The sequence below is a fragment of the Mesoplodon bidens genome, assembly GCF_964165515.1.
Source record: "Mesoplodon bidens genome assembly, chromosome: X".
In the NCBI taxonomy this organism is placed as follows: domain Eukaryota; kingdom Metazoa; phylum Chordata; class Mammalia; order Artiodactyla; family Ziphiidae; genus Mesoplodon; species Mesoplodon bidens.
In genome coordinates, this window is record NC_138163.1 from 108,348,810 (window position 1) to 108,367,787 (window position 18,978).

Genomic DNA, 18,978 nt, shown 5'->3' on the forward strand with positions numbered 1-18,978 from the left:
ACAAAGCTACAGTAATCAAGACAGGATGGTACTGGCACAAAAACAGAAAGAGAGATCAATGGAACAAGATAGAAAGCCCAGAGATAAACCCACGCACATATGGTCACCATATCTTTGATAAAGGAGGCAGGAATGTACAGTGGAGAAAGGACAGTCTCTTCAATAAGTGGTGCTGGGAAAACTGGACAGCTACATGTAAAAGTATGAGATTAGAACACTCCCTAACACCATATACAAAAATAAACTCAAAATGGATTAAAGACCTAAATGTAAGGCCAGAAACTATCAAAGTCTTAGAGGAAAACATAGGCAGAACACTCTATGACATAAACCACAGCAAGATCCTTTTTGACCCACCTCCTAGAGAAATGGAAATAAAAACAAAAATAAACAAATGGGACCTAATGAAACTTAAAAGCTTTTGCACAGCAAAGGAAACCATAAACAAGACCAAAAGACAACCCTCAGAATGGGAGAAAATATTTGCAAATGAAGCAACTGACAAAGGATTAATCTCCAAAATTTACAAGCAGCTCATGCAGCTCAATATCAAAAACACAAACAACCCAATCCAAAAATGGGCAGAAGACCTAAATAGACATTTCTCCAAAGAAGATATACAGACTGCCAACAAGCACAGGAAAGAATGCTCAACATCATTAATCACTAGAGAAATGCAAATCAAAACTACAATGAGATATCATCTCACACCGGTCAGAATGGCCATCATCAAAAAATCTACAAACAATAAATGCTGAAGAGGGTGTGGAGAAAAGGGAAGCCTCTTTCACTGTTGATGGGAATGTAAACTGATACAGCCACTAAGGAGAACAGTATGGAGCCTCCTTAGAAAACTAAAAATAGAACTACCATAGGACCCAGCAATCCCACTACTGGGCATATACCCTGAGAAAACTATAATTCAAAAAGAGTCATGTACCACAATGTTCCTTGCAGCTGTATTTACAATAGCCAGGACATGGAAGCAACCTAAGTGTCCATCGCCAGATGAGTGGATAAAGATGTGGCATGTATATACAGTGGAATATTACTCAGCCATAAAAAGAAATGAAATGGGGTTATTTGTAATGAGGTGGATGGAGCCAGAGTCTGTCCTATAGAGTGAAGTAAGTCAGAAGGAGAAAAACAAATACTGTGTGCTAACACATATATATGGAATCTAAAAAAAAAAAAAAAAAAAAAAAAGTTTCTGAAGAACCTAGGGGCAGGACAGGAATAAAGGCGCAGATGTACAAATGGACTTGAAGACACGGGGAGGGGGAAGGGGAAGCTGGGACAAAGTGAGAGAGTGGCATGGACATATATACACTATCAAATATAAAATAGATAGCTAGTGGGAAGCAGCCACATAGCACAGGGAGATCAGCTCGGTGCTTTGTGACCACCTAGAAGGTTGGGATAGGGAGGGTGGGAGGGAGACACAAGAGGGAGGAGATATGGAGATATATGTATATTTATAGCTGATTCACTTTGTTATGAAGCAGAAACTAACACACTGGTCTAAAGCAATTATACCCCAATAAAGATGTTAAAAAAAAAAGAAATAATCTATTCACCTCAACAGCATCAAAGAAGTAATGCAACTGAAATATAGAAATATGTAAAGAAAATATCACATTATTTATTTTAAAACAGTAATAATATTGTTTAAAGAAAACAGGGGTAAAAGCAGGTTTACCTCAATGGTTTCTTTGGTGCAAATATCTGACTGAAGACCAATGCTACCCTTTCAGCCTTGATATTATAAGATTTTTTAATGTAACATAAAGCCATGCAGGATTCCAAATTAGCCTTCGCAACTTCAGATTCAAATTGAATTTCGTATTCAAATTCAAGTTTTACAAGTATATCTAGGAAAATTAAAATTAAAATGCATTTTAATTCGATTAAATATGTATAGGTTGAAAATCAATTATGTCAGCATTAATCATGCACAAGTATTTAGAGGGAAGAAGATGGTATATGTTATTTAGCTTTGTGTTCATAATACCTAGTGCATTACCAGATATATAATAGTACTCAGTATGCTTTTGTTAAAAGGTAAATAAATGAATGAACATAAAAAATACATGCACCCATCATCCTTAAATACCACCATCTTAAATCCTTAAAATTCAGACTTATAAAACAAGAAATGGCCAAGTAGAAACTAAAAATCAATATTTACTATAAAATAAAAATAATGACGTGCTCTCTATAAAAAATATATTAAAAGCCTATAGACTTGTAATTTATAAAGAACAATTTGAATTAAGTTCAAACAATATTAAAACTGCATCCCAGTCTATTAGGGCAGGATTTTCAAACACTGGTATATTTTATTTTTTATTTTTTGGCTGCATTGCACGGCTTGCGGGATCTTAATTCCCAGACCAGGGATTGAACCTGTGCCCTCAGCAGTGAAAATGCAGAGTCCTAACTACTGGACCACCAGGGAATTCCCTGGTAAAGTTTAATACAAGAGAGAGTTCTTCATTAGTCTTGGGTTATTATAGACAATATGGTTAACTGTATTTTCTTAAGCAGTAGTTTAGCAGAGGAAAGTTAATTATAGCAGGGTTTTGTTAGGTACATGTGAAAAATATCTTAAATTCAAGACTGGCATGTAGAAGAGAAGCACAATCATTTATTATATTTATGCTCCATGCCCATGTAAGGAACCCAACTTGCAAATCAAGAAGTTTGTTGCATATAGATCATGGAAGACAGCTCCAGAGAACCATGACTTGACCTGGTCCACAGCTGAGCTAATTTCTAAAGTCTGTCTCTAGTGTGTAAAGGTAAATGGTAAATGATTCTTGGATTCACAGAACTGACGGCCACCTCTAAGTAATCCTAACAGAAACCAGACCACCTTTCAGAAGTAGCTGATTGGAATTTCTGCCACAGAACTCTGAAAAATAGCTTGGCTATAACAAGCCTGAGTCACATTTAATGATTACTCAGCAAACCTTATTAATGTAAAATAACTGACTGACCCACACCCTTACAAGATCTTTTTTTTTTTCCCATGTGTAAAAATAAATCTCTGACCTCCTGAATTGCTAGTTCTTATCCTGTTGACAAAATCAGCAATTGCTGTTCCTATCAATAACCATTCTTTGTTGTAGCAAAATCCACATGTCTACTTTAATGTGTCTATTTGTTTCGGGGACAGGATATGGAAATGTATAAGCAGCAGCATTCCATACAGAGAAGCAGTATTTAAGAATTTTAGAGTGTTTAGTGGGAGATGAAATTTCCACTGCATTCAAATGACATATTCTTCAAAGTAAATACTGTATGTAGTTGAGATTTGCATCTGTTTCTGCTCAATTATTGAAGCCTTTATGGGAACGGCTGTGTTAGAATGAAGATAGGAAATGAGAAGCTAAATTTAGTTTCAGAAGCAGTGAACCCTTTGTGGGGAATCGTCTCTATGGATGTCATAATGCCAATCATAAGAAAACCCACTGGTACAAAACACAGAGATGATTATCTGCAAGGGACAGTGGGTGAGGCAACTAGGAACCACATTAGTATTTTTTCAAACTACACATATCCCCCTTACCTGTAACTCAAATATGTTGATACTAGCACCTAAGGGAGAGGGACAGAATTGGGTTGTACAAAATCATAAACTGACATTCTGTATCGTGTCTTAAAGCTATCATATTAGAGTCTCTGCATTTTACTTGAAAAGTCATATTATCAAGTTAAAATATGCCTTTTGCTAAGTGGAAGAGAATCTGTATAGTACTTTTATGTGGACATGGTTGATAAGAGGTACATCAGTGAGGCCAGTGTAAATTAATTATCACCTGATTGTTGTATAAAATTAATCACTCATGACAAACATAGCTCATAACTTTAAGAGAGTAATTGCACATTTCTAAAAAAATATCTAAATAAATATAGTTGCTCTTAATACAGTTTGTAATTTCAAAGTTACAGGTCAACAGTTCTTGGGACTCCTGTAACAAATACAGGAGGAAAATTCTGTCCTTGTTTTAGCAGTCCCTTAAAAAGACACATGATGATGGCCATTCTGACCGGTATGAGGTGATACCTCATTGTAGTTTTGATTTGCATTTCTCTAATGATTAATGATGCTGAGCATCCTTTCATGTGTTTGTTGGCAATCTGTATACCTTCTTTGGAGAAATGTCTATTTAGGTCTTCTGCCCATTTTTGGATTGGGTTTGTTTTTTTGTTATTGAGCTGCATGAGCTGCTTGTAAATTTCGGAGATTAATCCTTTGTCAGTTGCTTCATTTGCAAATGTCTTCTCCCATTCTGAGGGTTGTCTTTTGGTCTTGTTTATGGTTTCCTTTGCTGTACAAAAGCTTTGAGGTTTCATTAGGTCCCATTTGTTTATTTTTCTTTTTATTTCCATTTCTCTAGGAGGTGGGTCAAAAAGGATCTTGCTGTCAAAAAATCTAGAAACAATAAATGCTGGAGAGGGTGTGGAGAAAAGGGAACACTCTTGCATTGCTGGTGGGAATGTGAATTGGTACAGCCACTATGGAGAACAGTATGGAGGTTCCTGAAAAAACTACAAATAGAACACTACCATATGACCCAGCAATCCCACTACTGGGCATATACCCTGAGAAAACCATAATTCAAAAAGAGTCATGTACTAAAATGTTCATCGCAGCTGTATTTACAATAGCCAGGACATGGAAGCAATGTAAGTGTCCATCCTCTGATGAATGGATAAAGAAGATGTGGCACATATATATAATGGAATATTACTCAGCCATAAAAAGAAACGAAATTGAGTTGTTTGTGGTGAGGTAGATGGACCTAGAGTCTGTCATACAGAGTGAAGTAAGTCAGAAAGAGAAAGACAAATACCGTCTAACACATATATATGGAATCTAAGAAAAAAAAATGTCATGAAGAACCTAGGGGTAAGACGGGAATAAAGACACAGACCTACTAGAGAATGGACTTGAAGATACGGGGAGGGGGAAGGGTAAGCAGTGACAAAGTGAGAGAGTGGCATGGACATATACACAATACCAAATGTAAAATAGATAGCTAATGGGAAGCAGCTGCATAGCACAGGGAGATCAGCTTGGTGCTTTGTGACCACCTAGAGCGGTGGGATAGGGAGGGTGGAGAGGGAGGGAGACGCAAGACGGAAGAGATATGGGAACATATGTATATGTATAACTGATTCACTTTGTTATAAAGCAGAAACTAACACACCCTTGTAAAGCAATTATACTCCAGTAAAGATGTTAAAAAAAAAAGACTTGAACTCATGAAATTAATAGGATAAATATATATTTAATTTCAATTGTGTTTTAACAGGTACTGAAATATTTACTAACCTCTTTTTTTTTTTTTGTATTTTACAATATATAATGGTTATCACCGGCTTGTCTAAAAGTACTTCCCATTTTCAATGGTCTCCCATTCTCTGAAGATTTTCATAAACTGCTCACTAAGACCTGTAGAATTTGCCCCAGTAAAACTTCCTAGCTATTGATAAATTCATGAATATGAGGCAGATAATTTTGTTTCCACAGCCAACATCTAAACAGACTTTTAAAACGTTTTTCTTATCATTTATATTTTCATTTCTTTATTCATTCAATGAATAATATTTGAAAGCTTTCCTTGAAATGACAAATAAGGTTCTTGTCCTCATGGAGCTTTATGATTGGGAGGGAAAAACTGCCAATAAACTACCAATTATATCACTAGTTTTTAAATGACTACTGTGATAGCGGCTACTATGGAGAAGCAGAAGAGGCTATGACAGCAAAGGTCCTGGGAACTTGACTTCTAAGGTCCTGAGGAGGTGACCAGTACACCAAAGTTGAAAGGCAATAAGGGTTTCCTGGATGTAGAGAGAAAGTAAATGCCTCCTAGGCATCAGAGCAGCATGGGGAATTTTTCCATGGTGGAAACCACCTCGGCCCATTTGAGAAAGAACTTAAGCAGGTGGAGCAAAAGTGAATGGGAAGAACTTGTCAAGAGATGAATTGGGCAAAATAGGCAAGACCATGCAGGGTACAGTGACAATTTGGGACTTCTAAGAATACCAAGAGCCTACTGAATGTTTTAAGTATGGAAGTGATGTGATCGTTGAATGGTAAATTGAGCAAGAGGGGATTAGGAGAGAAGGTAATGAAATTTCTGCAGTAGTTCAGGCCATGTGGTGACTTTCACAAGGGTGAGAGGAAGATGTAGATTAAGCTCAAGCAATGCCCTGTGATGTGTGAAGTGGCAGCTACACGAGCAGTCCTGACTGGTAACTAGAATCATGAGCTTATCACTTCAGTATTGTATTCATAGCCTTAACACATTGATACATACAAAATATTTAATCAAACAGGTTTCAGAGAATTGTAGAGTATGAGATATCTATATCTGTATCTATCTATCTATCCATCTATTGATCATCTACTGTCTCATAAAATAATGATGGTAATAATCATTTGGGTATGACAGCAAGGTCATTATATTGAATAAGAGGGGTATGTCTCCATCCAGATATTATGTCTGCATAATTATCATTCAACCTAATGTTTGTATCATCATGCCCATAAATCATGCAATGGGCACTATGTTGGCCAAGGGTGCCTATTACTTGGGTGAATTTTCTCAGGGCAATGACTGCATTTTATTCAATGTGGAAGAATATTAGTAATTTTTAAAAAGAGAACCCTTGATTAAATATGATAAATAATCAAAAAGTACTGAATTTTAACCAATTTATTTACAAAATGTACTTTGAAATTATGTATTTTTTACCATATATATTTTAATCAGTAAGAAATACGTTTCATAGCAAACCGAACCAAAATGTCTCAATTATAGAGAAATGAATATCAAAGCATAAAGAACAATATTATTCATGTTCTTTCCCTAAATTTCTATAGTTGTCTCTTCATTAATAACAGGCATCTACATTTGTTTGAAAGAACACAGTAATCATACAAGGAATGAATGGAGTACTGAAGACAAATCTGAAATAGGATAACGACAACAAGGTATTCAAAGAAAAGAGAGGATACTGGATAAACTACCTAAAGCTATTTTCTTTGAACAGATAATGAAGAATGTGCCATCTGCACATTCTTATTATTTTTTTTACAAAATTGTGTACCTTTTTGAAGGGGTATTTCATTTACATGCTTTACTTCACTTTCATAAGGTCATTTAATAGACCAAACATTTTGATTAACTTAAAATAACTGCATGTTCCTTTAATACAAATGCAAGTACAGTAAACTACAAAATGAAAATTAAAGGAAGAAAGTGGCCACATAGCTGATGCTCTTCTTATATGTTTCATTTTAAACAAGAAACCAGAAATAAAAGATAAAGGAACTTCTTGTAACATAAGTATTTTATCTAAGCTTTTAGCAATTAGCACCCAATTTCAGACTCTAAGATTTAGGTACCATATTTTTGTACTTTCTTTTTTGATAGAATATTCTTTTGTGTATTAATGAAAAAACCCACTGAATGACATTGAAAGAATCATGTTTCCATCTCAACATGTTATTTGTCAGTGACTGAAGACGGGCCCTCTAGTTACATCACTGTCAGAGAATGCCCAACCAGAGCTTTTAAATGATAATAATGGTAATATCTTACACTTCTGAGACACTTACTGAGAATCAGGCACTTTGAAGGATTCTATGCATTTGCACTTAATCTTAAAAAAATATCCTATGAAACAGATACCATTACTATCTCCATACTACAATTGAAGAAACAAAGTTTATAGAGAACTAAAGTAATTTTGTCAAGGCCCTACAGAGACTAAATGGAAGAACCCAAGCTGTCTGTGTTCAGATGTCACAACCTAGGATACCAGGCCTGTCAAGTGGCACAACTGCTGAGAAGATGCCATCAGCAGCTGCATCTGGAAATGTGCAGGCCATACCTGCGCAAGGGGGTGTGATGGCCCTCAGGGCAGAGGCCTGGGTCACTCAAACATTTAGATCCTGATCAGAGGAAGAGGAGCCAACAACAGAGATGGAGAAGGGAGAGATAAATAAAGCTAGTCATGAAAGCCAAGAGCAGAAAGTTCTTTAACTGGGTCAACTGGTAAATGCTGCCGATGAGTAAGCTCAGAACACAAATCTGACCACTGGATTCGGCATACTGGATAAGGTTGACAATCTTGTCAGGGGTACTCTCATTAGAGTAGTTAGGACAGAAGGCTTAATGGAGTGAGTTGAGTAGAGAAAGCAAAATGAAGAGAAGCAGAGGAAAGGATCAAGTCTAGAGGCCAGTGTGGGGTCATGGGAGTACCAATGACGAGCTTCTCGGGAGCTGTTTGTGATCACAGACCAAACCCAACAGGGGTGTTTACACTCAACATGTAAACAACATGCAACAAGATGACTGGCCTGGGGGGGTGAAATGCGACCAGTGTGACACATAAATCAGCAAATCAGGCACAAAAAAAGACAATAGATTAATCAAAGAAAAACAGCCTCAAGCTACTGAACACTGGGAAATAACAGGAAGAGGCATGAATCTGTTATGCAGTTAAATGGCAAAACTACTCTCACAGAAAAAGTCCCATAGAGAGAGAGTCACAGAACTAATCTCCAGAGAGGCACAAAGAAGGCATGGACTAGGAGTTACTTAGGAAGAATCAACACAACTATAGGGGAAATTCTGCCCACACGGTATAATTTGTAGTCTTATAGAAGTGACATTTCAAAATAATACAGTCTAAAAATATAAGTATTATAATATCCCAGTAGGGCAACACCAATTGATTTAAATAGTACAGGTGCATAAATCCAACATATTGGATAGATGTTTTTTGAATTCCTTGACAACAGTTTGTGTCTTGTTAATTTTGGCATCTCTGGGACTCAGCATTAATACCTGGCAGCAAAGATGCTCCCTAGATTGTTGTTGAATAAAAAAGATATGAAAGTGATCAATCTTCATTAACTCAATGGTGTGTGTGAGGAGTCAGGGTGGAAAGAGAACAGAGAGGTCCTGGTATTTTCATTTAATGAGGTTTGATAGTTTTATTGGACTCTCAGGGAAAGAAGATGATGAAGATAAAGGGAAATAATGGGAAGGCAGTGGTGGGGATCCTTATTTCCTACTGATCATGTTTACATAGTGAGGCTTATTCGCTCACTAGAAGGGAAAGGTACAGGAGGAAAAAAAATCTCAGCATCAATCTGCCTCCTCCATCATGATTTGCCATCCGAGGGAAAGCAACATATCTGATCAGTGAATTTGGGTGAAGAAATGAAGCATGAGCAGATGAGCAGACCCTTTTTTTTCTTTCCCGATGTCCTGAATCCAGGATGTACACTTTCTCTTCCTTCTTCATGTGTTGGTTGTTTATTCCTGTAGGGAGTCTACAACTGGCTAGGTTGGGGTTAATGCACTCGATTTTGGTGGAAGGTTGATAGAATATTCAACCTTGGCTTATTAATAAGCCCAAACGAATCCAAAGTCATTTTCCAGTTCACCTTTATATAAAGGTAACTTTTGATCTCCATCTGCTTTATTTCTACATCTATTTCTCAGATGCTTATAAATTCGGATGAGGGAATACAGGGTGTAATTAATGATCACACCTAAAAAAGCCACATCAAAGTTCAAGCCACAGAGTGAAGTGCTCTAATTTCCATCATAAGGGATTTAAGAGACTATAGGAAGTACAAAATGGCTTAAACAACATAATTCTTTTGAGTTCTATTTAATGTGTTGAGTAAACTATAATTAAATGACACACATAGGTGAAAGTAGCTGGTTTGCCTTTGCATAAAGTCTAAAATAGTATTCAGACTTGTGACCAGACTCGTCCCTCCATAAAGAAATAGGTGAGAAGGAAAGGGCAAGCAGGGAGAATTACAGAGAGTGCATGTAAGTTGGTTACATCTTTGGAATAACAGCAGTAAAGGAATCCAGTTATTACCAGATGCTTGTAAGGAACTCAGAAAAGAGAGAGGTCAACTGATTTATTAAATATTCAGAGAAAAGACACTAAGAGAAAAACATTAAAGTTGAGATGGGACTGAACAAATGTACATCTGTATAGCAAGACATGCTTCAGAACAGAAATAAATGTTCACAAATTAAAATGTCTTTTGCCAAAAAATAGATAGCTTCTTGCGTTTGGTGGTACTGAGCAGAGAAAAAGCTATTTTAGAGAGAATGATGGGAAGAGATAAGCCTGCAAGCCTTCCAAATAGTTATTTTCAATAGTAAGCATTATTTTTCATCATGAAAAGTAATGAAGCAGTAAAATATGAACCATATCAAAAGGTATATTTTCAAGAGCTATTTGAGAGAGACTGTTTTCCTAACATGCCTTTCAAACCTCTCAAAATGATGTTGGCAGCTTCCTTATAGACCTTGCTTATCTAGGAGGAAGTGGATTTTTTTCAGGTAATAAGATTTAATCAATTTCTATTATCAGAATTATAATTTCTTTAGCTTGCAACCTGACAAGAGTACAATTTAAGCAATTTAAAGTATCAAGAACATAGTAAGATGAGTCCTGGATACAAGCATTTCTTTACCTTCCTTTCCACTTCATGTCATAGAAGCATCAACATTTTGCCTTCAACAGGATAGATTTCAAATAAAAATCAAGGCTTGAACACTAAACTATTAAAATTCACTGAAGCAGACTTCCCTGGTAGTGCAGTGGTTAAGAATCCACCTGCCAATGCAGGAGACAAGGGTTCGAGTCCTGGTCCGGGCAGATCCCACATGCCACAGAACACCTAAGCCTGTGCGCCCCAACTACTGAGCCTGCGCTCTAGAGCCCGTGAGCCACAACTACTGAGCCAGCGAGCCACAACTACTGAAGCCCACGCACCTAGAGCTCGTGCTCTGCAACAAGAGAAGCCACCGCAGTGAGAAGCCTGTGCACCACAACAAAGAGTTGACCCAGCTCGCCACAACTAGAGAAAGCCCACGTACAGCAACAAAGACCCAACGCAGCCATAAATAAATTTATTTAAAAAAAGAATAAAGAACCCCCCCTTAAAAAAATTCACTGAAGCATAGCAGGATGACACACAAAACAATGGTTTCACTTCAGAAAGAAACTGGACATTCACTGGGGTATAATTATTATAGGTTGGCTGCTTATTAAAATTATTTTCTATTTTAATAAGAAAGTACTTACATTTATTTATCACTGGAAATTGGAAGTTGTATTACACATCTGAATTCTGAGGTTAATCTACACTAATATTCTTATCCCTGATATGCATAAACAATCAGAATTTTCTTTGAGTATTGGCTATCGGTTGAAGAAAAGAAACCCAACAGAATTTCATTTACTTAAAGATTACATTTCCTACATTTGTCTAATGTCACTACATGATTCACTAAGGCAAAATCTATATCCAATTTATAATAACTTTTTTGAGATAAATGGAAATGCTTTGGATCAGTCTGATTCCATTATTAATGGACAGTTCTTTGAAATAGAGAGTAACTGAACAGGCATTGAAATGGAAAATTTCCCTCTCCTCATATAAATTTATTTCACTTTTTATAAATTTAAGCAGTTCATGATTACACTGGCATTTTGCAGTGACAAAACTAAAATTCAACCAAAGGGAAAAAATAAGTAATAAGTTAATATAATTAAGAATTAAGTATCTCATTGTGCAACCTAGTAACTGCATTACTATCTCCAACTCTCACATACTTCATACTATCAATAACTAGCCAGTAAATAAAAAGAACACAGTTAGGGTGAACTAATATTTTTGGAATTCCAAAGATCTTTTGAAATACGTTGGATACATATAACATAGATACTCATTTCATAATTCCACCTCCAGCTTTTCAAATATTGCCTTGCAAATTTTATAGTGAAAGTGTGTAGGGGAGATTATTCTGACATTTTTGTAATTCATTTAAGAAATATTTATTATTTCTAGATCCTCTTCTACATTTACTCTCAGAATGTTTATTTGCAAATAATAGAACCCCAGTTTGAATAATCTTTTTTAGAAGACACCAAGGGTTTCATGAAGCAAATGGGAAGTGTTTATTAAGCGTGATGGAGCCACGTGTATAAGTCGATGAGCAGGCAGAGAAAGGAGACCTGCAAAGAGAGGAGAAAGCAGGCCTGCATAGAAAAGCAGAGAAATAAATATTCCCTAGCTCTACATATTACAGCTTCAGCAAATAAAGATAAACAGGCTGGAATGACAGTAGGGAACAAATGGTGAATGTAATTCAGGATTATTTTCTATAGATTGAATCACATCAAAAACATTTTAGTAGGTAAAAGTCATCAAATATCATTTCATATGGAATAGATATTTTTATAGGTGAAAAATTGATGGGTATTGGTACTTTTATATGTTGCAAAGTCATTTTTTATTCAGCAAGCAATGTATAAACACTATTACTGAAAAAAAGAGCAACAGGATAAAACAGGGTACAAAGTAAAATAGAAGAGAGTGTGATAATAAAGGGAAAGCTGAAACAACTCTTTGTTTATTGATTGGCCACTTTGTACCAGGCATTATACCTTATGCTAGGGAACCTCTCAGAAAGCTTTTCCCTTGTAAAAGTTTTTGATTTCTACAGAGCTTTAAAAGAAAAAGCAATTAGGTTAGGCCTGATGCCAATATGGACAGCTCAGAACCTACTATTTCATCTTTAGGTTTTAAATCTAAAGTATTTTTTGAAACGGTTTTAAAAAATAGTCAGGCCTGGATTCATGCATTATCCCTTCCACTGCTGCATTGTAGGACCCTGGACAAGTCACTAAACTTCTTTTACTTAGATTTCCTCACTTGTAAAATAAAAATACAGGGATACTATGTGCTTCATAGGGTTTCTTTGATGATAAGTCCTATAATAATATAATAAATACAAAACATAAAACACTTAGCACTGTTCTTGGAAGACTAAGTGCTTAATAAATAAACTGGCATGGATATCAGAAAGGTTCTAATCTGGGTTTGGAGTATGGTAGAAGGCACAGACAGAGTGACAATACTTTATATCAGATAGAGAGAGAACTGGAGAATGGAGGGTGGTACTCGGTTCACGGCAACAGCGGCTGTGCAGAGCCAGCCAGTTAAACCTGGATCCTCATCTCAGTAGGCGATTTGAGATGTTGACCAGAAACTGACTGGAACTCTATCCTACAGAGTGGGGATACCAGTCTGATAGTAGGAGAGGGATAGGGGTACGTGTGAATTTCCGTGCCCAGGAAAACACTTGATGTATAATAGATCCTCATTAAGTACTTTCGGATGGACTGATGATAGATTTTAACAGTTCACAGCAAATAAAATATGGCAGAGACTGCTAATTGTCTCTCCAATATTTACTTTCTCTCTTTTCCTCTTTTTTCATAATCGAATGCCCCCCAATTTTATTTGGGTCTGTCAAGAGGCATTTCCCAGCCTCAAGTTCAACTAGGTGTGCCCATATGACTGAGGTCTCACCAGTGGGATACAAGTAGAAATCACATATGCATCTTCAGGTCATGGCTTTAAAGGGAACCAGCTTGCTCTTCACTGTGGACATGACTATAGAACTGATCATGCAGATGAGGACAACTTAGTGGATGGTGGAGCAACAAGAGAAAAGGAACCTGAATCCCTGATAATCTCAAGGGGCAGAGGCACTATACTGCCTAAACCATGCACAAGTCCAGGCTTACATGTGAAGGAGAAATATGCCTGTCTTGTTTGTCACTGTTAATTGGTCTTAGTTAAAATAACTGGTTAAATTCCTAACATGTTTCCATCACTCAAGTATGGCCGGAAGTATGAGAGGGTATATATCAAGTTTATTATATTCTAACACCATCTGAATGGGGCTGAATTGAATTGAGGGGCTGCTATCCATATTACTTCAGGAATTTCTTGAACCATTTAAAATGAGCATTTATAACTTAGTAGAAATAGCTGCTATTATAAAAAATTAAAAACTATTTTATATCTCTTGTATCCTCTCTATACTCTTGTATACTCTCTCTTCAGTTATACCTCATTTACATTCTCTTATCACTGAAATAATTAGATTAGACACAGGGATGATAATAGTGAGATTAAAGTAAAAAACTATACATATAAATGAGAAAACTAGAGAAGATATTTTGTTTCTGCAAGGAATTTCATACTTAATTTTGTAGTTAATTTGCTTTTTAAATAATACACAAACATAGATTTCTCCCCTTGATTCTAACAAAACACTGCGATGGGAATTTCCCTTTCAGTGTGAATAGGAGCATTCTACTTTAGTTCATCTGGGAGATAGCTGAAAAATAAAGTTTGCATCACTGAGATTTGATTTTGCCAGACCATAGTATTAACTTTTTGAAAAGTCTTATTTAAGACTCTAAATGTCAGAGGGGTAGTTGTACAAAATATATGTGGGTATTACATCTAATTTATGTCAATTTTTATATTTCTTTAAATAAGAAACATTTTATTCAAGGTTCTGCTTCCAAGTTTAAAGCTGAAGCCATGGCTTCAATCTTATTCCTTAAATCAGAAAAAGAGAGTAAAGGAAGAAACTCAAGTTGAAGGGAAATGAAAATTACAGTTACTGTAACTTTTTCTTTCCTCACTGATGACAAAATCACGACCTATTTTTATAAATCCACTGATAACCATAATTATTGTCGTTTTGGAGAAAACTACTATGTGAAGAGAACAAACATAAACGAATACTCGTTGGGCACTATTTTAATGATACTGTATGTGAAAAATAAATGGGAATGGATTTTCATGCAACTGAGTAATCAGCAACCTGAAATTTAAGGAAAACTGAGTCTTTATTTATTATAATTTTTTATACCCATGACTGTGGTTCTCTTACCTTTGATATCTTCATAAGAATCATATGATTTTCTTTTTGGAATCACTACAAAGTCTGTCAGATCTAAGATAGGATTTTGTCCCCAAAAACCTCCATCCAATGTGACTTCCACCTCCTCTTCTACCCGCTTCCTGGACTGACATTTTATGACAACTACAGGAGAGAAATACTTTTCAGTTAATTTGACTATTGGGTTATATGATTGTTCTTGAGATAGAAAAAATGAATTATGTTATGAAAAATAAAAGTTCCTTTGGCATACTTTAACATGTCATTGCATCTGGTATTAACACACATATACTCATTCAGTATCAACATACATTGACATTTTGGAAGCAACATGAATATTAAATAATATGTAAAAATAGCATGACGAGAGATGAATCTAGAAGATACACACCAAAGTATAGAAGACTACATCAGGATGTAGAAATGTGATTCAGGGACTGGATTTTTCAGCTAGTTGTATACTCATTGTGGTAAATACCAAACTTTACTTATATAAAAATACTACAGCAAACACCTTCAAATAATTTAAAAAATAAGTTGTATAATATTTATTTTGTAATAACACTTTTAAAATATATTTTATTAAAATATCTCCTAAACCAAAAATATTAGTTTATTTACATGCACCTTAAAATTCACTTAAATTATTTAAGTAAAATATTTTGATTTCCATTTGTGAATTGCTTTTAAATTTACAAAATACACTATTTAGTAGTTAGAAATTGTAATGAATTATTTAAAGTTAATATTAAAATGTTATTACATATTAATTTAGCATACAGCACTAAAACATTAAATTAATATGTAACTTTACATATTTTATATATATATAATTCCAACATTTTCTTATATAAAGTGCAGAAGTTGTTAATGATCTTGTGAGCAACCAAAATATTATGTCTATATCAACTACTAATTATATAAAGGAATAGTAATATATTGGCATTAGCTGTATAATATTATGGGGCCATGTATGCTAGAGTCCATATTTAAGAATATTATTTCTCCAAAATATATTAACTGTTATATTTTTATCAGTTCAGATGCACATAGGACATAAATTGAATATGAGATAAAAAGGGAGTCATAATACTAAAAAAGCTTTGAAATGGATTACACTATGCTTTCATGGCATCAATAATATTGGTAGTACGTTCATCTCAACAGCAAGATTGGATAATGTCCTCAGATTTATGTGTTTTCGCAGTATAGACCACATTTATAGTAAAGAAATGTTTAAAATAAATTTATTTTTAATTCTTAAACTTACAGGTTAATACTGAATATTTTTGACTTAGAATTAATATGTGAAATGTACAACAAGGGTACAAAGTTAGATGTAAATTAAGTGGGTTGAAATGGCTGAGGAAAATGTACAAGCTTTTCTGGTTATAATTAGCTTCAGTCTTAAAGCATTAAATTGGAAACTAGTGTGATCAAAGTTACAATTAGTATCATGTCATTGGTCTTGTCCTGTAAGTCCTTAGGAAATTACTGCCCTAGCAATGCCAGGATTACTAAACCACAGTGGATTCACATTCCATTGTCTTTACACTGTGATAGGGAGTACAGTCCTTTTCCAATTATCTACCCCAAAGGACAGGAGAAAAGGTGGTTCACAGAGCAACAAAAGTACCCTGGGCTTGAGAATAACCTGGGTTATAGATACATAGAAAAAAAAAGAAACAACAAACATTGATGGTGACACAGTTGAGCAGGGAAAGCAATGGGTTATTTCTGATGTGTTCTTAAGAATGAAGAATGGACTGTACCGAAAGTAAATAATATTTACTTATAAAATCATACCCATTTGTTTCTCAAGGGCATTTGTAGAGAAAAAGAATTACTAGAATAGGTTTTAGACTTTTGGTAAAATTTAATTTTTAATAACTAGCACACAGTCTATTCAGAACACAGATGTTACTACTTGGTTGTGCTAATGTAACACAGGCTATTTACAGAACTTACATTTACTTTAAAAATCTAATAATTATCAAAAGAAGTGACTTGATAGAAAATTTCTATGTTTCTGGAGCACATTTAACCTTCTTTGAAGAAAACTGTGCAAGAAATTTGTTTTTATTTTCTCATAGGCTTTATTTTAGACTTTAAAAAATCTGCTTTACGTCTTTAATCTGGGGAAAAAAACAAGCAGTGTCTGGGGTAGACATGAGCAACACTGCTGTTAGAATTCCAACAGAGTAATATCTAGGCTGTATTACATCACTTTGATCAGAAGACTATTATAAATTTTAAACTGTTCAGCTCTTTGGAAAGTATACAAACAACTATGTTTTGAAAGAAATAAAAAAACATTTTGACATGTTTTTGAAGCATTCTGAAGATAATTTAGTATATTTGAAATATTTATGTGTTGATAATTTTTTAACTCAAGAGTAAAAATATTTCAAGTAAAACAAATGACATTTATTGTCAAAGGTACTGTTAGTTATGTGGATTTTCACTCCAGTTAAAATTAAACTACATAAGGAAATATATAATCTTGGCCTTCCCTTATAACCAGTGTCTCTGGGGAAGTGCTGTTATTCACAAGCAAAACTGACTATTTTCTCTTCTAAGTGTGGTGACATAATTTGTATCAGTAAAGACTAGCTCTTTTTCACTAGCAAAGATTGGCATTGGAGGGAGAAGAAAAATTCAAAATTTCAAGACTTCTTTTAGCTTATCTGTGTTGCTCAAGGTGGAGATCAAAAATAGATATCCCTTTGCTGTGCAATTCAGTGATTCTTAGTTATGAAGAACTATGCCTAGAGCCTGGTAAGAGGTTGGGATACTAAATTTCACCTTATGGTTATCTAAGAGGAGTTGTGATTCTTACGCTGACCCCGGGAACAAAATGGGAAAATGAAAGTATGCAGAAGAAGTGAGAAGAGTGTTGAGGAAAGAGAACATACAGAAACTTGAGAGAAGCCTGGAGTATGTGGAGGAAAAAAAGGGGTCATTGAGGAAAAAAAAGGCATTTTAAGAGTAGGGATTTTACGTTGCATGTGTGGTGGCCAAGCCCACCTCCCTAAAATCTGTAGTACATTCTGACTGGTTTTTGGAGAACATCATAAAAGTTTTGTATCTGGGACAACTAATAGAGGAATCATTGCCCCCATGAGTTACACAGAAGCTGGAATATGGTGATTAAATGTGATCCAAGAACCCAAGTACCCAGGAATCTTACAGATCTAGCACAGGGCTCTGAGCACATCAAAGAATATGAAATAAAGGGGTCTGAATTTAACGTTATTTCAACCTTAGTTGATTTGTAGGTTTCACCAACAAGGAAAACAACAGGAAATGGTATGGTTTTGTGGAAAGACCATTGGACTTATTGTTAAGAGACCAGATTCAGTCCTAGCATTTCCACCAATAGGGCTGGGTCACTTTACAACCTACTTTCTCTGGACCTGGATTTTCTTACTTGTACAAAGAAGAGGTGGGATTAGAAGACCTCTAAGATACGTAAAATCCCGGTGTTCTTAAGATATACCTACCTTGGGGGCATTTAGGATGTGGTGCCTGTGGGAATCCAAGAATAGGGTATATCCAGCATATTCCTGGGATTTCTTCACTGTCTATCCCCAAAGCTCTAATTAGAAATTAAATTATTAAGAGTGAACAAAAGCATAAACACTTTCAATATTAGCATGAAATGACATATTTTTTAGTAACCTAATGGTATTTTAGCAAAGCTTGTGAATTTAAACTTTGGCAGTGAAAAACTAAGTATGAAATATAAAACATTTTCTGCAAATGTTGATTTCATTTCAAACCAAACCCTGGTAAACTGTCACAAAGAAAAATGTAACACAACCATTGTGAGATGCAAGTTAAAACTGAAGAACTTTTTTCTCTACATTCAAAGGTTGGTACAGCAGTTGGCCCTTCATATCTGTGGGTTCCAAATCCACAGATTCAACCAACTGTGAACTGAAAATATTAAAAAAAAAAAAAAAGAAATTCCAGAAAGTTCCAAAAAGCAAAACATGTATTTACATAGCATTTACATTATATTAGGAATTATAAGTAATGTAGAGGTGATTTAAAGTATATGGGAGGATGTGCATAGGTTATATGCAAATACTATGCCATTTTATATAATGGACTTGAGCAACCATGGATATTAGTATCTGCAGGGGTC

The 18,978-nt window shown here is 35.1% G+C and overlaps 1 protein-coding gene across 1 annotated transcript in view; it reads right to left on the reverse strand.

The window, feature by feature from the left end:
* Positions 1-18,978, reverse strand: part of CFAP47 (cilia and flagella associated protein 47) — a gene marked incomplete at both ends in the record, with an annotated part of 276,077 nt that overhangs the window by 24,911 nt on the left and 232,188 nt on the right. The window contains 3 exon segments of the mRNA XM_081223108.1: positions 1,700-1,871; positions 14,820-14,972; positions 18,332-18,426. Coding sequence (XP_081079234.1) covers positions 1,700-1,871; positions 14,820-14,972; positions 18,332-18,426 — 420 coding nt within the window.